Source organism: Chiloscyllium punctatum, chromosome 7 (genome assembly GCF_047496795.1).
Source record: "Chiloscyllium punctatum isolate Juve2018m chromosome 7, sChiPun1.3, whole genome shotgun sequence".
Taxonomy (NCBI): Eukaryota; Metazoa; Chordata; class Chondrichthyes; order Orectolobiformes; family Hemiscylliidae; genus Chiloscyllium; species Chiloscyllium punctatum.
This window is the reverse complement of record NC_092745.1, coordinates 133300073-133324627: the sequence shown is the minus strand read 5'-3', so window position 1 is coordinate 133324627 and position 24555 is coordinate 133300073. Positions and strand designations below refer to the sequence as shown.

At 43.9% G+C, this 24555-nt stretch overlaps 1 protein-coding gene across 7 annotated transcripts in view; it reads right to left on the bottom strand.

The window, feature by feature from the left end:
- Window positions 1-8147: 8147 nt before the first annotated feature.
- Window positions 8148-24555, bottom strand: part of cryz (crystallin, zeta (quinone reductase)) — a 60422-nt gene continuing 44014 nt past the window's right edge. For 6 of the 7 annotated variants that reach the window (XM_072574878.1, XM_072574882.1, XM_072574881.1 and 3 more), the window contains 3 exons: window positions 20257-20358; window positions 15272-15367; window positions 8148-13856 (listed from right to left, as the gene is read on the bottom strand). In XM_072574878.1, the coding sequence (XP_072430979.1) occupies window positions 13695-13856; window positions 15272-15367; window positions 20257-20358 (360 nt within the window). In that variant the 3' untranslated portion in view covers window positions 8148-13694. The remainder of the gene's footprint in view (window positions 13857-15271; window positions 15368-20256; window positions 20359-24555) is intronic. The other variant, XM_072574880.1, reaches the window with a different exon arrangement.

The window sequence follows — 24555 nt, the reverse complement described above, 5'->3', positions numbered from 1 at the left end:
GACACTCTCTTTAAGTGTTCTTATTATAAGTCCTGCTAAGATTAGCTTTTCTAAAAATGCAGCACCTTGCATTTACCTAAATTAAACTCTATCTGCCACTCCTCAGCCCATCTGATCAAGATCCTGTTGTAATCTGAGATAACCTTCGCTGTCCACTACACCTCCAATTTTGATATCATCTGCAAACTTACTAACCATACCTCCTACACTCACTCCAAATTATTTATATAAATGATGAAAAGCAGTTGACCCAGCACTGATCCTTGTGGCACTCCACTGGTCACAGCCCTCCAGTCTGAAAAACAACCTTCCATCACTACCCTCTGTCTTCTACCTTTGAGCCAGTTCTGTATCCAAATGGCTAGTTCTCCCTGTATTCCATGAGATCTAACCTTGCTAACCAGTCTCCCATGGGAAACCTTGTCGAACGCCTTACCAAAGTCCATAGAGATCACATCTACCACTCTGCCCTCATCAATCCTTTTTGTTACTTCTTCAAAAAACTCAATCAAGTTTGTGAGACTTGATTTTGCATGCATAAAGCCATGCTAACTATCCCTAATCAGTCTTTGCCTTTCCAAAACATGTACAACCTGTCCCTCAGGATTCCCTTCAACAACTTGCCCACCACCGACATCAGGCTTACCGCTCTTTAGTTCCCTGGCTTGTCCTTACCACCTTTCCTAAACAGTGGCACCATGTTTGCCAATCTCCAGCCTTCCGGCACCTCACCTGTGACTGTCAATGATACAAATATCTCAGCAAGAGGCTCAGCAATCACCTCCATAGTTCCCCATAGAGTTCTTGGGTACACCTGATCAGGTCCTGGGGATTTATTCACTTTTATGCGTTTCAAGGCATCCAGCACTTCATCCTCTGTAATATGGACATTTTTCAAGATGTCACCATCTATTTTAGAACATAGAACAGTACAGCACAGAACAGACCCTTCAGCCCACGATGTTGTGCCGACCACTGATCCTCATGTATGCACCCTCAAATTTCTGTGACCATATGCATGCCCAGTAGTCTCTTAAATGTCCCCAATGACCCTGCCTCTACAACTGCTGCTGGCAATGCATTCCATGCTCTCACAACTCTCTGTGTAAAGAACCCGCCTCTGACATCCCCTCTATACTTTCCTCCAACCAGCTTAAAACTATGACCCCTCGTGTTAGTCATTTCTGCCCTGGGAAATAGTCTCTGACTATCGACTCTATGCCTCTCATTATCTTGTATACCTCAATTAGGTCCCCTCTCCTCCTCCTTTTCTCCAATGAAAAAAGTCCGAGCTCAGTCAACCTCTCCTCAGAAGATAAGCCCTCCAGTCCAGGCAGCATCCTGGTAAACCTCCTCTGAACCCTCTCCAAAGCATCCACATCTTTCCTATAATAGGGCGACCAGAACTGGACGCAGTATTCCAAATGCAGTCTAACCAAAGTTTTATAGAGCTGCAACAAGATCTCACGAGTCTTAAACTCAATCCCCCTGTTAATGAAAGCCAAAACACCATACGCTTTCTTAACAACCCTATCCACTTGGGTGGCCATTTTAAGGGATCTATGTACCTGCACACCAAGACCCCTCTGTTCCTCCACACTGCCAAGAATCTTATCCTTAATCCTGTACTTAGCTTTCAAACTCGACCTTCCAAAATGCATCTATCGCATTTATCCAGGTTGAACTCCATCTGCCACCTCTCAGCCCATCTCTGCATCCTGTCAATGTCCCGCTGCAGCCTACAACAACCCTCTATACTGTCAACGACATCTCCAACCTTTGTGTCATCTGCAAACTTGCTGACCCATCCTTCAATCCCCTCATCCAAGTCATCAATAGAAATTACAAACAATAGAGGCCCAAGGACAGAGCCCTTTGGAACACCACTCACCACAGACTTCCAGGCAGAATATTTTCCTTCTACTACCACTCGCTGTCTTCTGTTGGCCAGCCAATTCTGTATCCAGACAGCTATGTTCCCCTGTATCCCATTCCTCCTGACCTTCTGAATGAGCCTACCATGGGGAACCTTATCAAATGCCTTGCTGAAGTCCATATACACCACATCCACAGCTCGATCCTCATCAACTTTTCTAGTCACATCCTCAAAGAACTCGATAAGGTTTGTGAGGCATGACCTGCCCCTCACAAAGCCGTGTTGACTGCATTTAATCAAGCCATGCTCTTCCAGATGGTCATAAATCCTATCCCTCAGAATCCTTTCTAACACCTTGCAGACGACAGACGTGAGACTTACTGGTCTGTAATTACCAGGGATTTCCCTATTTCCTTTCTTGAAGAGAGGAATTACATTTGCCTCTCTCCAGTCCTCGGGTACGACTCCAGTGGAGAGCGAGGATGCAAAGATCTTCACAAGTGGCGAAGCAATTGCATTTCTCATTTCCCAAAGCAGCCGAGGACAAATCTGGTCCAGGCCTGGCGACTTGTCAATCTTAATGTTTGACAAAATTTTCAGCACATCAGCTTCCTCTATCTCTATCTATTTCAGCATGCACACCTGCTCTTCAAAGGTTTCATTCACTATGAAGTTCATTTCTTTTGTAAAGACAGAAGCAAAAAACTCATTTCGGGCTTCCCCTACCTCCCCAGACTCCACACACAAATTCCCTATGCTATCCCTGATCGGCCCTACTCTTTCTTTGACCGTTTCCATGCTGTACATCTCTGATTCTATGATTCTGATTCTCTTATTCCTCACATAAGTGTAAAATCCCTAATCCGTTCTGCCAAGCCTTTCTCGTGCCCCCTCCTGGGTCTCCTCAGACCATTTTTGAGCTCCTTCCTCGCCTGCCTGTAATCCTCTAGAGCTGAGCTTGACCCTAGCTTCCTGCACCTTATGTGAGCTACCTTTTTCCTTTTGACGAGAAGCTCCACCGCTCTCGTCATCCAAGGTTCCTTTATCTTACCACTTCTTGCCTGTCTCAGAGGGACATATTTATTCATCACTCACAACAACTGTTCCTTAAACAGTCTCCACATATCTATAGTGCCTTTACCATGGAACAATTGCTCCCAGTCCATGCTTCCTAACTCATGTCTAATCACATCATAGTTTCCTCTTCCCCAATTAAATATCCTCCCATTTTGCCTAATCCTCTCCTTCTCCATAGCTATGTAGAATGTGAGGCAGTTGTGGTCACTATCACCAAAATGCTCTCCCACCACAAGATCGGATACCTGCCCCAGTTCGTTTCCGAGCACCAAGTCGAGAATGGCCTCTCCCCTCGTTGGCCTGTCAACGTACTGATTTAGGAAACCCACCTGAACACACCTTACAAAAACAGCTCCATTCAAATCTTCTGTTCGAAGGAGGTTCCAATCAATAGGGAAAGTTAAAGTCACCCATTGCAACAACCCTACTACATCCACACTTTTCCAAAATCTGCCGACTTATGCTTTCTTCAATCTCCCTGCTGCTATTGGAGGGCCTGTAGTAAACCCCTAATGAGGTGCCTGCTCCCTTGCTGTTCCTAATTTCCACCCATACTGACTCGGTAGCCAGATCTTCCTCGACAATGGAAGCTTCTGTAGCTGTGATACCCTCTCTGATTAGTAGTGCTACACCCCCTCCTCTTTTTCCCCCCTCCTTATTCTTTTTAAATGCTCTAAACCCTGGAACATCCAGCAACCATTCCTGTCCCTGAGAAACCCATGTCTCTGTTATGGCCACAACATCATAGCACCAGGTACTGATCCATGCTCTAAGTTCATCACTTTTATTCCTGATACTCCTTGCGTTAAAGCAAACACACTTTAACTGATACTTGGTTCCTTCCCAGGAAAATCCTTCCCACGAGCTGGTCTACCTCTTGCTATTGCCTCATCTGCATCAACTCTCACCTCTGGTATACAGCTCAGGTTCCCACCCCCCCTGCCATACTAGTTTAAACCCTCTCGAACTACTGGGGCAAACCTTCCACCCAGGACATTGGTCCCCTTCCAGTTCAGATGCAACCTGTCCTTCTTGTACAGGTCCCATCTTCCCCAGAAGGCATCCCAATTATCTACATATCTGAAGCCCTCCCTCCTACACCAGCTGCGCAGCCACGTGTTAAGCTGCGCCCGCTCCCTGTTCCTCGCCTCGCTATCTCGTGGCACCGGTAGTAAACCCGAGAACACTACTCTGTTCGTCCTGCTTTGCAGCTTCCATCCTAACTCCCAGAAGTCACTTTTTATATCTTTGATCCTTTTCCTGAATATATCATTAGTGCCAACATGTAACAAGATTTCTAGTTGTTCGCCCTCCCCTTTTAAAACCTTATACACCCGATCGGAAACATCCTGGACCCTGGCACCAGGGAGGCAACATACCTTCCGGGAATCCCGATCCTGACCACAAAATCTCCTGTCGATTCCCCTAACTATCGAGTCCCCTACCACAAGTACTTTTCTATTCTGCCCCCTTCCCTTCTTTGCCACAGTGTCAGGCTCAGTGCCAGAGAACTCACTGCTATGGGTTTCCTCTGGTAGGTCATCCCCCCAGCAGTATCCAAAACGGTGTACTTATTGCTGAGGGGAATGTCCACAGGGGATCTCTGCACTGTCTGACTGTCCCCTTTCCTCCCCCTAACTGTGACCCATTTATCCTTGTCCTGAGCCTTAGGAGTGACCAACTCCCGGTAACTCCTCTCAATTACTCCCTCAGCCTCCCGAATGATCCATAGTTCATCCAGCTCCAATTCCCTAACACGGTTTTCAAGGAGCTGGAGTTGGGTGCACTTCCCACAGATGTAGCCAGGTCGAAGGTTGGTAGGGTGGAAGGTGAGCACCAGGGGCGTTCTGTCCTTGTTACGGTTGGAGGGGTGGGGTCTGAGGGCGGAGGTGCGGGATGTAGACGAGATGCGTCGGAGGGCATCTTTAACCACGTGGGAAGGAAAATTGCAGTCTCTAAAGAAGGAGGCCATCTGGTGTGTTCTGTGGTGGAACTGGTCCTCCTGGGAGCAGATCCGGCGGAGGCGGAGGAATTGGGAATACGGGATGGCATTTTTGCAAGAGGTAGGGTGGGAAGAGGTGTAATCCATGTAGCTGTGGGAGTCGGTGGGTTTGTAAAAAATGTCAGTGTCAAGTCGGTCGGCATTAATGGAGATGGAGAGGTCCAGGAAGGGGAGGGAGGTTTCAGAGATGGTCCAGGTAAATTTAAGGTCAGGGTGGAATGTGTTGGTGAAGTTGATGAATTGCTCAACCTCCTCGCGGGAGCACGAGGTGGCGCCAATGCAGTCATCAACGTAGCGGAGGAAGAGGTGGGGATTGGTGCCGGTGTAATTACCAGTTCTACATCCCGCACCTCCACCCTCAGACCCCACCCCTCCAACCATAACAAGGACAGAACGCCCCTGGTGCTCACCTTCCACCCTACCAACATTCACATAAACCAAATCATCCGCCGACATTTCCGCCACCTCCAAACAGACCCCACCACCAGGGATACATTCCCTCCCCACCCCTTTCCGCCTTCCGCAAAGACCGTTCCCTCCGTGACTACCTGGTCAGGTCCACGCCCCCAAACAACCCACCCTCCCATTCTGGCACTTACCCCTGCCACCGCAGGAACTGTAAAACCTGTGCCCACACCTCCTCCCTCACCTCTATCCAAGGCCCTAAAGGAGCCTTCCACATCCATCAAAGTTTCACCTGCACATCCACCAATATCATTTATTGTATCCGTTGCTCCCGATGTGGTCTCCTCTACATTGGGGAGACTGGGCGCCTCCTAGCAGAGCGCTTTAGGGAACATCTCCGAGACACCCGCACCAATCAACCAAACCGCCCCGTGGCCCAACATTTCAACTCTCCCTCCCACTCTGCCAAGGACATGGAGGTCCTGGGCCTCCTTCACCGCCGCTCCCTCACCACCAGACGCCTGGAGGAAGAACGCCTCATCTTCCGCCTCGGAACACTTCAACCCCAGGGCATCAATGTGGACTTCAACAGTTTCCTCATTTCCCCTTCCCCCACCTCACCCTAGTTCTAAACTTCCAGCTCAGTAACTGTCCCCATGACTTGTCCGGACTTGTCCTACCTGCCTATCTCCTTTTCCACCTATCCACTCCACCTTCTCCTCCCTGACCTATCACCTTCATCCCCTCCCCCACTGTACTCTATGCTACTTTCTCCCCACCCCCACCCTCCTCTAGCTCATCTCTCCACGCTTCAGGCTCACTGCCTTTATTCCTGATGAAGGGTTTTTGCCCGAAATGTCGATTTCAAAACTCCTTGGATGCTGCCTGATGAACTGCTGTGCTCTTCCAGCACCACTAATCCAGAATCTGGTTTCCAGCGTCTGCAGTCATTGTTTTTACCTCGCTGATCTTTGAGGGGCCCTATTCTCTCCCCAGTTATCCTTTGTCCTTGATGTATTTGTAAAAACCCTTTTGATTCTCCTTAAGTCTATTTGCCAAAGCTATCTATGTCCCCTTTTTGCCTTCCTGATTTCCCTCTTAAGTATACTCCTACTGCCTTTATACACTTCTAAGGATTCACTCGATCTATCCTGTCTATACCTGATATATGCTTCCTTCTTTTTCTTAACCAAACCCTCAGTTTCTTTAGTCATCCAGCATTCCCTATACCTACCAGCCTTTCCTTTCACCCTGACAGGAATATATTGTATCCGGACTCTCGTTATTTCTGAAGGCTTACCATTTTCCAGCTGTCCCTTTACCTGTAAACATTTGCCCCCAATCAGCTTTTGAAAGTTCTTGCCTAATACCGTCAAAATTGGCCTTTCTCCAATTTAGAACTTCAACTTTTAGATCTGGTCTATCCTTTTCGATCACTATGTTCAAATTAATAGAATTATGGTCGCTGGCCTCAAAGTGCTCCCCCACTGACACCTCAGTCACCTGCCCTGCCTTATTTCCCAAGAGTAGGTCAAGTTTTGCACCTTCTCTAGTAGGTACACCCACATACTGAATCAGAAATATTTCTTGTACATACTTAACAAATTCCTCTCCATCTAAACCCTTAACACTATGGCAGTCCCAGTCTATATTTGGAAAGTTAAAATCCCCTACCCTAACCTTCTTCAAGGAATTCTAATAAGTTTGTCAGGCATGGTTCCTCTTCATGAAGCTATGCTGACTCTGCTTGATCATATGTTTTTAAATGCTCTACTCTATAATTAACTGTAGTAGATTCCCAATGAAGCATTAAGCTAACTGGCCTGTAGTTACCTTTTCTTGCCTCCTTCCCCTTTTGAATATGTGTTACGTCGGGCAATTTCCCAATCTTCTGGGAGTTGTCCAGAATCTAAGGATTCCTGGAAGATTACTGCCAGTGCATCCACTATCTTTGTAGCTGCTTCCTTTCTTATGCGAGGATATATCCCATCAGGTCCAGGGGATTTGTCAGGCTTTAGCTCCGTTAGTTTCCCTAGCCCTTCTTCCTACAGTGATAGTTATTGCATTTATTTCCTCCCCACCCTTTGATCCTTGATTATTTTGGAATTCTAATAATGTCTTTCACTGGCAAAAACATTTTTCCCCACTCTGACCCAGTCACTCTCAAAAGAACAACTTAAGCTGTTTTCCACATATTCCACTGATCCATCATTTACTATTCCCTACATTGTAATTAAATCATCCTACAGTAATTAAGTAATCCTCACTAAATTATTTCTCACTGACCTAATCATCCCTGAATACTAGATTAAGGTCCCATTTCTGTGCCCCAGCAGATACCTAGCTCTCCATCATTATCTTTTTGGCTGACTGTCCTCTTGTGGGTATGTTTTGCTTTCTATATGTTTGTGTGTCCATGTCTGTCCCTCTCACTTTTGCTTGATGTCAGTCACTGTGTATCTTTCACACCTCTCTCCTTATGTCTTTCTCTCATTCCATATCTGTTCCTTTCTCAAACTCCATTTCATTCCCTGTATCTCTCTTGCACTATTTCTGTGTCGGTATATTGCTGTAATCCACTCACCTTTTTTTGAAATTAAATGATTTTGTGTAAACTGTTCATATGTGCACAGGGAATGGCGGGATTACTGCTACAGATCATTCCAATGAAGGGACTTTGCCAGTTATTTAGTTTTTTCCTAATGCAGATTGACCTGACTTTATGTTTCTGCCATTTTCCTCCTTTGATTCATTGTTCCATGCTCATATATAAACTTATCACACAGATTTTTGATACACTTTTATTTAGTAATGATCAAGAAATTGTGAATTGTTCAGAAAGAGTCATTCATCCCTTATCTTCACAAGTAGATGAGCAGCTGAAAATAATTCATTTTATTTCAATACCCACTGAATGTGGCCTGACTACTATCAATGTGAATGGGCTAAGAGCAGATTCAGAGCAGAGAGGAACAGAAGACCAGGAGCTTATGTATAAGGGGTTGATACAGCTGTGATTGCAAACAGTGAGAAAATCAACAGATTGGTAACCTAAAACTGAGTCGAATAGTAATTCTTCACTTCATATTGATTTGGTAAATGTTATTTCACTGTGTCAGATGAAGATCAAGTTGTGAGTAGATATTGACATTATCTCACAAAACAATGTCCTCACATCTCTCTACAGTACTAGTCCCACTATATATCATGTTGATGTTGTTTGAAACATACAATAACATTTCATTGTTATTTAGTGTTTCATAGACAATGTCATCATTGTCTTGTTCATGTTGGAACCAGGCCAGCATTAAAACTACCAGACTCTCTACCATCACTATTGTGAAATTTTGAATTCTGTCTGTAAACAGATGGTAGAGAATCTAGTAGTTTTGATGCTGGTGTGGTTCCAACATGATAACATTAACTGTTACAAGATTCCTTACTAACAAAATAAAAGAAGTTGTGCAGCAGTTTTTGAATAAATGTTTTTAAGGTCATTGACAATGCTGGCCCTTTGTTAACTTCACCCCAACAGACAAGCTTTACAACCATTGGTGCTGAGTGTTATTTAAATTTATATTTCTTCTATATTTAGAATTCTATTTTATTTCAAATGTTATTTCATTTACTATTATACATCCACAATGTTTCAACTTATGCTATTTTCTGTTGAGAAAGATCCAAAGAACTGAACACCAGTCTATACTTGAATTCTCATTAGAAAAAATCACAGGAATTGTTACAGAGGCCTCAACTCTTTACAATTTATATATAAATATATATATATATATATATATATAATTTGGATGACAGGATCAAAGGTATGGTGGCTAAATTTGCAATGATACAGAGACAGAGTAGGAAGGTTAATTGGAGAACAGACATAAGGAGCCTACAAAAGGATATAGATAGCCTAAGTGATTGAGTAAAGATCTGGAAAACGCAGCACAATGTGGGAAAACGTGAACTTGTCTATTTTGTCAGAAAGAATAAAAAAAGGTACAATACCTAAATGGTGAGAGATTGCAGAGCTTGGATATGGAAAGAGATTGGGCTATTCTATGAATGAGCCATAAGGTGTTAGCATGCAGAAACAGCAAGAAATCAGGAAAGCTTATGTAATGTTATGGTTTATTGTGAGGTAAAAATTGAATGCACAAGTAGGGAAGTTTTGCATCAGTCATATAGGGCATTGTATCTGGAGTACTGTTGCCATACTTATGGAAGGTTGTGAATGCAGTGGAAGCTTTTCCAAGAAGGCTAGACTAATGCCTGGAATGAGCAGATTTCCTTATGAGGTTAACCATGTACTGTCTGGAGCTTAGAAAAGTCAGAGGTGACTGCATTGAAACATACAAAATCTGAGGGGATTTGACCAGGTGTTTCTTGTTGTGGGAGAATCAAGAACTACAGGTCATAGTTTAAAAATAAGGGGTTGCCCATTTGAGCCAGAGCTGAGCGAAAAGACATTCCCTTAAAGGGTTGTGAATCTATGGAGTTCCCTTCTTCAAAAGATAGTGGATGCAGAATCTTTAAATATTTTTAGGCAGTGGTTGATAGATTCTTGATGACCATGGGGACGATTTGGGGGGGGGGGCGGAGAAGGTGGGGGGAAATGTAGGAATGTAGACTTGAGGTTAAAATTACAAAATTAAAATTAAAGCCACAATCTTACTGAATGATGGAACAGACTGGAAGGGCCAGGTATCCTACTCTTGGTCATGATCAGACATCTGACTCACATTACACTGATTGATATCAAGTTTGCAAGAATACAACTATGATGTTAAGTGAGGGTTTGCTCGAAGTGATAGAAATAGCAAGTAGGAGGTTGATAAATGGCTGCGCAGTTAGTAAGAGACACACCATCTGAGGGAGATCAATAAAGGTTAAAGTATGGGTGTGATACAATGTAAAAACACATTAGCACCAACACTCAACCAGTGGCTCTGAAATGGTCCCCTTTGTCCCAATAACCTCAGAAGTAGCACATTTCTTCAAAGAACGTGCAGTGTCTTCATTATCTTATGGAATATTACAGAACAGAAAGAGATTATTCAGCCTACAATGCTGTGTTGGCTTTTTGGTAGAGAGATTGACTTAGCCTCACTTCTCTAATTCCTTAAAGCTGCCCAAATATTTTCTCTATAAGTATCAATTTAATTCCCTCTTAAAAATTACATCCATAAAAACGACATGCTTCCACTGCCTTTTGAAGACAGCATATTCTGGATTCCAAAAACTCACTTAACTCTTCCTCTGGTTCTCGTCAACAGTCAATCTGTCACTGACTCTCCTGTCGTTGGAAACACTGGCCCCGTGTCATCATTTGAACCCTGCTACTGAATCTCACAGTAGAAAGTCAATACATTCCATCCTTGCTGCTGTCAAAAGGAGTTTACACATTCTCCCAGTGTCTGCTTGGGTTTCCTGCGGGTGCTCTGGTTTCCTTCCACAATCCAAAGACGTGCAGGTCAGGTGAGTTGGCCATGTTAAATTGCCCACAGTGTTAATGGATGTGAAGATTAGGTGCATTAGTCGGATAGACATTGGGTAATAACATAGGGGAATGGGTCTGGGTGGGTTACTCTTTGGTAGGTCGGTGTGGACTTGTTGGGCCAAATGGCCTATTTCCATAAGGTAGGGATTTTATGAAAAGGTAGACCATCAGATATAGGCCGTCTGTGTACAATACAAAGTGTTGGGATCAATCCTGTTACAATGTAAATTAGGCCTCCTGCCCATACACAGGCAGAACAGTCATCAACCCATTTTCACACAGCAGTTGAGGGTGTGAAATGCACTGCCTGGAAAAGTGGTGCAAGGTAGACAAGCAGGAGGCCCTGAGTTTACGTTTGATCTCACTGATGTACAGAAGACCACATCAGCAGCACTGGATGTAAACTAGGTTGGAGGAGAGGCAGGCAAACCTCTGTCTCACCTGGAAGGATTGTTTGGGGCCCAGGATGGAGCTGAGGCGGGGGGGGGGGGGGGGGGGGAAGGGTGGGAGACCAGCAAGGCTTGCATCTTTACCGATTGCAGTGAAGGGTACCTGGGGCTTGGTGGGGACAATGACACGAACCAAGGATTGGTGAAGGGAACGGTCATTGTGGAAGGAAGGCAGAGAGGGGTGGGGTGGGGAAAATGTTCTTGGTAGTGGAGTCTTGTTGGAGTTAAGTGGAAGTGTTTAAGTATGATATGTTGCATGCAGAGACTGGTGGGGTGGTAGGTGAGGGCAAGGGGGACCCTCTCTTTATTGTATTTGGATGGGGGTGGGATTTAGAGCAGTGGCTCTCCTGATTCCCTTCCCAGCCCCTCCCCATCCCTTCCATTCCTCTGACTGACCCTTCCTTCCAGCCACCAACTGGATTCATTCCTCCCATCGACCAACCAGACCGTACCGTCTACCTGTGTTCACCTATCACTACCTCACCACTCCACCCCTGTCCCCAGCCAAAACCCTTCCCCACCCCGCACCTTTTATCTGCAGCTCGCCTTACACGCAGCCCCAATCCTGAAGAAGGGCTACACCCAAAATGTTGACTTTTTTACCTCCTGGCTTATTGTGTTCTTCCAGCCTCCTGTCTGTCTACCTTGGATTCCAGAATCTGCAGTTCTTTTGTTTCTGGAAGAAGTGCTGCAGACAGGTTCGATTGAGGCATTCAAGAGGGAATTGGATGGTTACTTGGATACAAATATTGGATATGGGGAGAAAGCGGAAGATTGGCACTAGGTAAAAATGTTCATTCGAAGAACTAGTGCAAATATTATGGGCCGAGTGGCTTCCTTCTGTGCTGTAACTCTCTGAATCTGTGAAGTGAGATGTATTTAAGGACTTTGAAAACATTTTTTTATTTAACCAAGATTTGGCTGTCAACTTTGTGTTTGACCAAGAATATGTTATTGTGTGAATTGCTGACAGAGCAATTGCTGTGCTAACACCCCGCCCGGGTCATTAATTATTGCCACTCTACTGCCACTGCTCCCCCAATTAATTTACCCAGACACTTACAGGTAGACAATTAATTAATAATGGGTGAGGAGAATGCTTGTAGCAATGTCTAAACTACCATCAATCCATCAATAGCCACAGCAATCCCCTTTTCTGCATTTTAGGCACAATGTGTTATAACCACATACAGCTGATGGAACAGTGAAAGATTAGCACATCCATCAAACCTGCCCCACACTGTGTTGGTCAATTATTAAACCAAATACATCAGCCATTACCTTTTCATTCATATACTTGACTTAAATGTAAATGGACATACAATCATGACATGTGAGTGGAGATTGGGAGTGCTTGAACACATCAAACTCCCATCTTCAAAACATTGCATGGCATCAGGGCAGGAGCGAAAGTTACTCAGATGTTTTGCTCCAGGAGGTGGTAGCACCTGTCAGATTAGGAAATTCAAACTTGGTCTGTGATCAAGGACAGGAAGGTGTGAATGGTAGGTGAGTTAGGTAAGGGAATCCAGAGGGCAGCTGTCAAAGAGCCTCTGTCCCTGCAACTGTCCAACAGCTGTGGTTCTTGTAAGCTGTGTGAATGGGAGTGGGGACTACAGAGAAGATAAGCCATCTGACCATATCACTTGTGACAGGGAACCATTCGTGGGGAAGAGGAAGTAGGAAGGTAGTAGTGATAAGGGACAGATACTGTTTTCTTCAGCTGTGAACATGAATCTTGAAGTGTCAGGGTTAAGGACATATCCTCAGAGCTGGAAAGGAACTTGGCCCAGGAGGGGAGGGACCCAGCTGTTGGACATCCACATTGGTACTAACAATATTGGCACGACTACAAAGGAGGTTTTGCTGAAAGACTTTGAACAGTTAGCAGCTAAACCAAAAAGCAGAAACTCCAAGATAATAACCTCAGGATTAGTACCTGATGCACTGGCAAACTAGCATAGTGGAATTAACATCAAGAAGTTAAAGTGGAGCTTGAAGATGGATGGAATGGGTTTCAGTTCATTGGGCACTGGCACTAGTAATGGGGCAGAACAGAGCTGTTCTGGATTTTAGGGTAGATGCAAGATGTTGCTTCCCCTTGTGGGAGAGTATAGGACCACAGGACATGATCTCAGGGTGCCCATTTAAGACAGAGGAACCTTTATCATAAAATAGTGAATCGATGGAATTCTTTACCACAGGGGACTGTTGAGGCTGGGTCATTAAGTATATTCAAGGTTGAGATAGGCAGAGTTTTAATTAGGAAGGTAACCAAGGTTTATGGGGAAAAGGCTGGAAAGTGAAAATGAGGATGATCAGACCAGTCATGATCTCACTGGAGCAATCTCATCAGGCTGAATGGCAGACTTCTGTTCCTGCATCTTACATTGTAAGAATCATCTTGCCCATTGTTCCAGGCCCCTTAATGATGTCCTCATGAGCCTGAGCCACTTTCTCCAGGGTGTATTCAGGTCCCACCACTGGCTTCAGCCAGCCCATCTCCATTCCTGCAAAGAATGCAGCCGCCGACTCCAGGCGATCTTCCTGTGACAAACAGAAAGGCTCAAAGAATCATAAAATCCCTACTGGGCAGAAAAGGCCATTCGGCCCATTGAGCCTAGACCAACCCTCCAAACAGCATCCCAACCAGACTCCCCCCTCCATCCCCTTAATGCTCCTCACTTCCCTTCCCCCAACACTCACTGTTTTCCACTTATGTAGATTCTGCAGTACTTCTCATTTCCCATTCCCGAACCCTCAGTCTTTCCCAGTTCCCTTTCCCAATCCCCTACTGCTTCCCACTTACCTTTCCCAATCACTTACTGCCTCCCACTTCCCTTACCTGACCTCTCACTGCTTCCCACTTCCTTTTCCAGATCCCTCCCTGCCTCCCAATCCTCTCTGAACTTCACTGCTTCCTGCTCCATAAGTGGGTAGGAAGGGATGGACAAGTCAGGGGAGGCAGTGAGCAAAGAACAAGAGAGGGAAGCGTTGAGAAGAGAGTTGGTGAATGGAAAGCAATGAGCAGGAGGTAAACAAGACAAGTTAGCAAGTTATTAAAAGTTTGTAAGAAGGTTTTGGAGCCCATTATTTTCAAGGGAAACACAGGCTTTTCATATAAGATTTTCCAGGTCAGGAATTTAACCCATATTTATGACATACTTTCTTGTGGGAAAGTGCTTTTCATTCAGACTGTCTTGTTGTAGACACACATTAGGAGTGTTAAATGGAGGATAACTGTACAGAAACAATGGCAGCTCATTGCAGACACACAATGCTCCCACAAAAACAATGTAAGAATAATCAATTAATCTGCTTTTGTGATATTAATTGAATATTGGTCAGAGCATAACACTTTTGCTCTTTATTAACATAGCCTATACGGGATGTTTTGTACCTGCCTGAAATCAGGTGAGACCTCAGTTTATTATCTCACCTTGAAGACAGTAACCTCGAACAGTGTAGCACTCCTTCAGTGCTGCATTGCACAGCTGCCCTCGAGTTTTATTCTGAATGTCTGGAGTGAAATTTGTACCCAATTATTGACTAATGAGTTATGGCTGCCACAGAATTTGAAAACAAGGATAAGAATTGAGTTATTTTAGCTGGGAACCAATGGACGTCAGCAAGCACAGAGGTAAGTAATACATTTAGTATCAGCCTGGGATGTGCTTCTGGTTGTAGGGAGAGGGGAATGTCTAAAGGGACAAATTTAACAAGAACAGGAGTTTGTGAAAGTGTTTAAACTTAAAGCAGAAAGTAAACTTTCTATTTATTACTGCTCTTCTACATTAACATTCTTGTAGTAAATCCCTGAATGGCATTTTGATTAAGATATCAACTGTTTAGTTCATATGAAAACAATGCAGACAGGAATGAGATACAGGTGTTTTACGTGTACGTGCATTAACTGTACCCTCTGATTTGTAAAGCAAGCATTTGAAAAGTGATTTTCTTACCTCAGTTATTGTACCGAATGCAACCCCAATGATGCTGGACTCCTTAGCCATTGTATCCCTGGGGTTTATCTCAATGCTACCTCTGCAGCCTACAATCTGTAAAATTGAACCAAGTGTCAGTCATACCATTTTAATGACAACAGTGTTCAGGTCTGAGCACCACATCTCAGGAAAGATATATTGGCCTTGGAGAAGGTGAAGCACAAGCACATAATTAAAAAGGTTAAATCTATGAGAACAGGTTGTGAAGAAAAGGCATGTATTCCCTTAAGTAACTAAGATGCTCAAGATGATTAAAAAGATTGGATAATAACCCCAGGGCATCAATGTGGACTTCAACAGTTTCCTCATTTCCCCTTCCCCCACCTCATCCTAGTTTCAAACTTCCAGCTCAGCACTGTCCCCATGACTTGTCTGGACTTGTCCTACCTGCCTATCTCCTTTTCCACCTATCCACTCCACCCTCTCCTCCTTGACCTATCACCTTCATCTCCTCCCCCACTCACCCATTGTACTCTATGCTACTCACTCCCCACCCCCACCCTCCTCTAGCTTATCTCTCCACGCTTCAGGCTCACTGCCTTTATTCCTGATGAAGGGCTTTTGCCCGAAACGTCGATTTCGAAGCTCCTTGGATGCTGCCTGAACTGCTGTGCTCTTCCAGCACCACTAATCCAGAATATATCAGTTCAAAGACATGCCAATTGGTATGAAAAACACTCCAGCCACATTTCGGAGACTGACTAAGACAGTAATTGCCGGGTTACCCAATTGTGTTGTTGACATTGATGACCTGTTGATTTTTAGTCACTCATGGACGGAACATTTACAGGATTTATTGGACTTGTTTGATCGACTTTGGAATGCAAGCTTGGTGGTAAACTAAAGTGAATTTACCAAAGCCCAAGTCACCTTCCTGGGCTATGTATTTGGACATGTATAAATGGCCCCAAAGGATGCAAAAACAAAAGTAGTTAGGGAATTTCCCACATTGTCAACGAAAAAAGCAGTACTACCATTCTGGGATCGACTACCGAAAGTTTGTGCTGAACTTTAGTAGTTTGGCTGCTCCACTCACTGAATTGTTGAAAAAGGGCAAGAAGTTTCAGTGGACAGCAGACTGTCAAAAGGCATTTAACGCCTAAAAGCTGTGTTAACCACTGCCCCAGTATTAGCCATGCTGGATTACATGAAGCCTTTCAAAATGGCTATCGATGCCAGTGATGTAGGTGTCGGTGCAGTGCTCCTGCAGGAAGAGGACAAGGGAATAGAAAGACCCATTGAGTATTTTTCCAGGAAGTTGAATATTCATCAGCAGAAATAGTCAACGGTGGAGAAAGAGACTTTGAGCTTGGTGCTGGCATTACAACATCTCAGTGTTTATATTACCAGCAATGCATCTGAGACAATCGTATACACTGATCGTAACCCATTGACATTTGTGGAAAAATTTAAGGACAAAAATGCCAGCCTGTTTAGATGGAGCTTGTTGTTGCAGCCATTCCATTTGACAAATGTGCATGTGGCAGGTCGTGAAAATGTGAAACGAGACTTGAATGAGATACTGTGGCGGGTGAGCCATGATCTGAATTTGCATGTGGTTGTGCATGTTTGTATGTTTATAGTTAGTACAGTGTTTCTGTGTGTTTTAGACTACTAACCAGTGGAAAGAACGGAGGGCTTGGAGGCCCTGGTCATGGCGGATGGAGGTGTAGAGGGATTCTGCCCCAGCTATGCCTGTCTCTTTGTTGGTTACGTAGAGCAGTTGATCTTATGTGGACCCAGGAGGACCAGTTCCACCACAGAACACACCAGATGGCCTCCATCTTTAGAGACCGCAATTTCCCTTCCCACGTAGTTAAAGGTGCCCTCCAACGCATCTTCTCTACATCCCGCACCTCTGCCCTCAGACCCCACCCCTCCAACTGTAACAAGGACAGAACGCTCACCTTCCACCCTACCAGTTTTTGAAGGGTTTTAAAAATGAAGCCATCTTTTGATATTGATGGTTCATTTTTTTAAAGGGGGGGAGGTGTCACAAAGCTGGTCCTTTTTTTCTAAAAGCTGTTCCTTTTCTCAAGAATACTGTGTCCTTAGTTTTTCTCAGAGGGGTCATATACAGCTCCTGATTCTGATTAGACTGGTTTAGTACAGAGATTAAAATGTATTGAGAGGCCTTCTTGTTTACATGTAAACAGATGAGACTTCAAGACAAAGTGGTCATGTTTTAGAAGTGACCTGTATAATGAAAGGGGAGTGGTCAGCTCTGGAAGCAAAAATTAAGTTAGGAATTCAACAGTGAGCTATGTGGAAACAGACTTCTAAACTCTCTCTCCTTCTGCCCTTCTAACTTCAACCTGTAAGCATTTGTTCCATTGTTACTGTATTTTTAAGGGGATTTGCTTATTAGGACTGTTGTGTGTGTTCAGACCAGCATAATTAAGTCTAGTTTGGATAGACTGAGTTTTGTAGGGGTTCTTTATTCTGTTCTTTGTGTTTCATTATGTGGTTTTGTGAATAAACTTTTGTGTATTTTAAAACCTGATAGGTAACTTAGCTAACTTACTCCGGGTCATTTTCACTATATATTTACTGAAACAAATTGCAAAGTTCTTGTCTGGGCTGCCTGCTTAAGAATGTTTTGAGTGGTCTGGCCTCGTCCATAACATTGGTAGAAAGTGAGGACTGCAGATGCTGGAGATTAGAGTCGAGAGCGTGGTGTTGGAAAAGCACAGCAGGTCAGGCAGCATCTGAGGAGCAGGAGAATCAGTGTTTCGGGCATAAGCCATTCCTGATGAAGGGCTTATGCCTGAAATGTCAATTTTCCTGCTCCTCGATGCTGCCTGCTCGAGTATCTCATTCTCGACTAGTGAATAACACTACCCTATTTCAAAAACAAAATACCTTGTATGCTACAAGTCTGAAATGAAAGCAGAAAGTGATGAAAATACTCAGAAGAACAGGCAGCATCTATGGAGAGAAAGACAGAAGGTTAACAAACTTCCAGTTGTTTGTCATTTCAGTTCTTTGCTCTGTATCTGCTCTAACCTATCTGTCCTTGGCCTCCTGCAAGATCAACAAAGCTCAATCTAAACTTGAGGAACAGCATCGCACCTTTCAGCAAAGAATTTTATAACATTACAGGCTTAACACTACAAGACAGGTTCAATTCAAGAGGGCATTGGACAATTATTGTCAAAAAACTGTGACATGCTATGGGAAAAATGCAGGAAGTTGGCATGAGATAATGATATGCATTTGAAGAGCTGCTGCAGCATGATGGGCTGAATGAACTGTAAAACTTCTGTGATTCTGTGACGATGTTTATTACAGTTCACAATATTTACAAGTTTTGCATCAACTACAAATTTTAAAATCCACCTTGGGCACCCAAGCGTGGATTGTTTAACATAGATCAAGAAAAGCAGTAGTTCCAGTACTGTTCCTTACAGAACTGTATTGTAGATATTTCTAATCATTTTCTCAGACAAGTTTTGTCAGATCCCTCTGAAGCAGGTGGGACTTGAACCTGGAGCTTCTGACCCAGAGGTAGGAACACTACCACTGTGCCACAATAGCTCCTTGCAACATGGAGCTAGATGCACAACCATTGCTGTACAAGCCCAATCAGAGCAAGAAACACAATGTACACTTTCCTTCAGTCTGAAAAACAACCAAGGGCAGCACAATGGCTCAGTGCTTAGCACTCTTACCTCACAACATCAGGGACCTGGGTTCAATTCCCACCTCAGGTGACTGTCTGTGTGGAGTTTCCGCATTCTTCCCATCTCTGTGTAGGATTCCTCTGGGTGCTCCAGTTTCCTCCCACAGTTCAAAGATGTGCAGGTTAGGTGGATTGGCCATGCTAAATTGCCCATAGTGTCAGGGATGTTCAGGCTGGGTGGATTACTTATAAAGTAGAGGTGGAATTGGGTGGGCTGCTATTCAGAGGGTCAGTGTGGACTTGATAGGCCAAATGGCCTGCTTCCACACTGTAGGGATTCTATGTTTCCTGTCACTCAAGCTAACTTCATATCTGGGCTGCCCCTGTCTGTTTGTTCCATGGCCTTCAACAATGGCAAGGCTGTTATGGTCCACTTTATCAAATGCTTTTTGAAAATCCATACAGACCACATTATCCTCATCAACCCTCTTTGTTATTTCATCACAAACAGAAATTAAGTTAGTTAATCACATTTTGTCTTGTTCCTTACTTTCTCTCCTGTTCCCGTGTCTGCACTTGCTTTAAACTACTATATTTCTTATCTTTACTGGTTTTGATGATCTGAAATATCAATTGCATTTCTCTCTCCACAAACACTGTTAACTTTTTGAATGTTTTCAGTATTTTTTGAAAGGAGCTTGGTGAAAGGAATGTACAACAAGGAGATGTGACATTAAAATCAGACCTAGGCAGTTAAGAGATACTGTCAGGAAGCATTTTACAGACAAAGGTTTATTGGAAATCTGGAACACTCCCTCAAAAGCTTGTTGAAATTGGACATCAATAGCGATTTTAAAATGGAGATCGGCAGATTTTTGTTGTGTAATGTTATAGAGGGTTACAAACCAAAACTGGTAAGGCAGTTGAGTTCAGCTATGATCTAACCAACCAGCACATTAGATGAAGACAGGTGGATATTTGTAGCAGTATCATTGAGATGAATGGCTTACTCCTATTGCAATGTTTAATAAAATGAACACCAACTGCAGCAAAAATATACAAAAACAGAAATTGCTGGAAAAACTCAGCAGGTCTCGCAGCATCTATAGACAGAAATCAGAGTTAGCATTTTGGGTTCTGAGGAAGAGTCATTCAACCCAAAACATTAACTCTGATTTCTCTACAAGGATGCTGCCAGATCCACTGAGCTTTTTCAGCAATTTCTGTTTTTGTTTCTAATTTACAGCATATTTTGGTTTTTATACATAAAAAATGTAATTATCTCCTGAACAATTACATTGTTGGAGGATGTTGTACTCACAGTCACTCGCCCACCAGCTGCAAGCAGTTGAAGATCATTGCTCAGATTCACATTGGACAACATTTCAATGATCACATCTACTCCTTGACCATCAGTATAATCCTTCACAGAGAGAGTGAGGTTAAGAATTTGACACATAAAAGCCAAATGCAATGAACTAACCAATTGATGTAAACAATGTGCTCGTTTATGTTTAGTGTGACTCTCCTTTTTCTATTCTTATATAGAATTCAATCACTTCCTGGTCAAATTTGGAAGAATAAAAATTACAATTGAATAAATAGGTGATAAGAGAAAACAAATTTGGAAATCTGCAGTGCCTTTCACAACCTCACTGAGTCCCAAAACACTTTTCAGCCAATATATTCTTTCTGAAGTGCAGTGACTGTTTTAATGTAGGAAACATAGTAATCAATGGGTGCACAGGAAGATCCTACAAGACAGTAATGACCTAACAACAAAACTGTTTTAGTGATGCTGGCTGCTGGATAAATACTGGTGAGAGCTCCCCTATTCTTCTTCAAAATAGTGCCAAAGGATATTTTATAACTACATAGTCAGAAGTCACATGACACCAGGTGCAAGTCCAGCAGGTTTATTTGAAATCACAAGCTTTTGGAGCTTTCAGTCCAACACTGGCACCTCCACATTATAACTACATGAGAGAGATGACAGAACCCAAGTTCAACATCTCATGCAAAAGACAGCATATCTTAGATGCAGCATTGCCACAATATTGCACTAGAACATCAACCTAAATTTTACATTCAAGTCTGTGGAGTGGAACTTTAATCCACAAATTCATAGAATAGAATCATAGATTCCCTACAGTGTGGAAACAGGCCTTTTGGCCCCACATGCCCACACCAACCCTCCGAAGAGTAACCCTCCCACACCCATCACCCTACCCTATTACTCTACATTAACCCCTGAAAATGCATCTAACCTACACATCCCTAAACACTATGTGTAATTTATTATGGTCAATTCAGCTAACCTGCACATCTTTGGACTGTGGGAGGAAACCGGAGCACCCGGAGAAAACCCACGCAGACATGGGGAGAATTTGCAAACTCCACACTGATAGTTGCCCGAGGCTGGAATCGTACCCGGGTCCCTGATGCTGTGAGGCTGCAGTGCTAACCACTGAGCCACTGTGCTGCCCTGAATATTATGTCTTGGCTTAATAGTGAACTTAACTGATTTGAAACAGCAACAAATATTTGAATAGAAAGGGTAAACAAAACAACAAAGAAGGTCAGCCTGTTTGACCTAAACCTTGTATGGAAGATCATTCACAGTGACTAGCTCTATGGTCATAGTCCATCTTTTCAGTCACTCGTGTCTGTGCTGCACAAACATAGTCCACCGCTGCTGCTGAGTTGGTCACAGTGCCTTGCTCAGTATGCGAGGAGAGGAAAGGGAGTTAGGATCCTAAGAGATAGTTTTAAAGAGGATGGAGTTTGTTTTTTGGTGAGATGGGATTGTGACAGTAGTGACGAGCTCAAGAGACAGATACGATAGGGAAAAGACAGAGACAAAATTAACAAGTATTAGAAATTCAAGAGCAATAAAGGTCTTTAACCCATCATTGCTCCAACTGAAACTATTATTCTGTCACAACTTTTTTTCTTCTAATATTATTGAATTCTAGTTCCTCCCAAACTTATCTGGAGAAAACTCCAAAAGATTGAACTATTTTTTAAAATTTATGCGTAGGCCTAAGTGTCGCTGGCTGGGCCAGCATTTATTGTTCTTCCCTAGCTTGCCCTTGAAAAGGCAATGGTGAGCTGCATTCTTGGACGACTGAAGTCTATGTGTTCTAGGTTGATCCACAATGTCCTAAGGGAGGGAATTCCAGCTGTTGTGGTTCTGTTCGCCGAGCTGGAAATTTGTGTTGCAGACGTTTCGTCCACTGTCTAGGTGACATCCTCAGTGCTTGGGAGCCTCCTGTGAAGCACTTCTGTGATGTTTCCTCCGGCATTTATAGTGGTTTGAATCTGCCGCTTCCGGTTGTCAGTTCGAGCTGTCCACTGTAGTGGTCGGTGTATTGGGTCCAGGTCGATGTGCTTATCGATTGAATCTGTGGATGAGTGCCATGCCTCGAGGAATTCCCTGGCTGTTCTCTGTTTGGCTTGTCCTATAATAGTAGTGTTGTCCCAGTCGAATTCACGTTGCTTGTCATCTGCGTGTGTGGCTACTAAGGATAGCTGGTCGTGTCGTTTCGTGGCTAGTTGGTGTTCATGGATGCGGATCGTTAGCTGTCTTCCTGTTTGTCCTGTGTAGTGTTTTGATCCGTTTCATCAACAGATGCCTAAGGGAAAGACAATGGAACGAGGACATGCTGCAACCCAAAGGACTAGCCACACTACCATACATCAAGAGCATTTCCAAACTGACAGCCAGACTACTGCGACCACTAGGACTCATAACAGCACACAAACCAACAGCCACTCTCAGACAACAACTCACCAGAACGAAGGACCCCATACCCAGCATGAGCAAAACCAATGTAGTGTACAAAATCCCATGCAAGGACTGCACAAAACACTACATAGGACAAACAGGAAGACAGCTAACGATCCGTATCCATGAACACCAACTAGCCACGAAACGACACGACCAGCTATCCTGAGTAGCCACACACGCAGATGACAAGCAACATGAATTCGACTGGGACAACACTACTATTATAGGACAAGCCAAACAGAGAACAGCCAGGGAATTCCTCGAAGCATGACACTCATCCACAGATTCAATCAATAAGCACATTGACTTGGACCCAATATACTGACCACTGCAACGGACAGCTGGAACTGACAACCGGAAGCGGCAGATTCAAACCACTATAAATGCTGGAGGAAACATCACAGAAGCGCTTCACAGGAGGCTCCCAAGCACTGAGAATGTCACCTAGATAGGGGACGAAATGTCTGCAACACAAATTCCCAGCTCAGCGAACAGAACCACAACAACGAGCACCCGAGCTACAAATCTACTCACAAACTTTGAAGGGAATTCCAGCATTTTGACCCAGTGACAGTGGAAGAACGGTGATATATATCCAAGTCAGGATGGTGAGTGACTTGAAGAGGAATGTGCAGGTGGTGGTGTTCCCATGTATCTGTTGCCATTGACCTTCTATATTGAAGTGGTCATGTATTTGGAAGGTGCTGTTGAAGGATCTTTGGTGAATTTCTGCACAGCATCTTGTAGATAGCACACACTGTTGCTATTGAGCATCAGTTGTGAAGAGAATGGATGCTTGTGGATGTGATGCTAATCAAGCGGGCTACTTTATCCCGGATGGTGTCTAGCTTCTTGAGTGTTGTTGGAGCTGCACTAATTCAGGCAAGTGGGGAGTATTCCATCACACTCCTGTCTTATTGATGGGGAAAGTGAGGAATGCAGATGCTGGAGATCAAAGTCAAGAATGGGGTGCTGGAAAAGCACAAAAGGCCAGGCAGTATCTGAGGAGCAGGAGAATCGACGTTTCGGGCAAGAACCCTTCATCAGAAATTGCTGATGAAGGTCTCTTGCTCATAACGTTGATTCTCCTGCTCCTTGGATGCTGCCTGATCTGTTGTGCTTTTCCAGCACCCACCCTTGACCTTGTAGACTGTGGACAGGTTTTGAGGAGGCAAAAGCTGAGTTACTGACAGCAGGATTCCTAAAGTCTGATCTGTTCCAGTAGCCACTGCATTTATATGAATAGTCCAGTTTAATTTCTGGTCAATGCCAAACACCCAGGATGTTGACAGTGGAGGGATTCAGTGATGGTAATGCCACTGAATGCCAAATGGCGATAGTTTGATTATCTCTCTTGGAGTAAGTCCCTGCCTGGCATTCATGTGGCATGAATTTCATTTGCATTTTATCATTGCAAGCCAGGGTATTGTGAAGGTCTTGCTGCATTTTAACATGAACTGTTTCTATATCTGAGGAGTCACGATTGGTGCTGAATATTATGCAATCATCAGCAAATATGCCCACTTCTGACTTTTATGGTAGAGGCAAGGATCATGATGAAACAGCTGAATATGGTTGGACCTAGAACACTATCCTGAAGAACTCCTGCAGAGATGTCTTGGAGCTGAGATGACTGACCTCCAACAAATACAACTATCTTCCTATGTGCCAGGGATGACTCCCAATTAATGCACAGTCTTTCTCCCAATTCATATTGATGCCAGTTTTGCTAGGGTCCCTTTGATTGATATTTCAATCAAATCTGTAATGAGGTCAGGAGATGAGTGGCCTTGGCAGAACCCAAACTGGGTGTCGCTGAGCAGATTATTG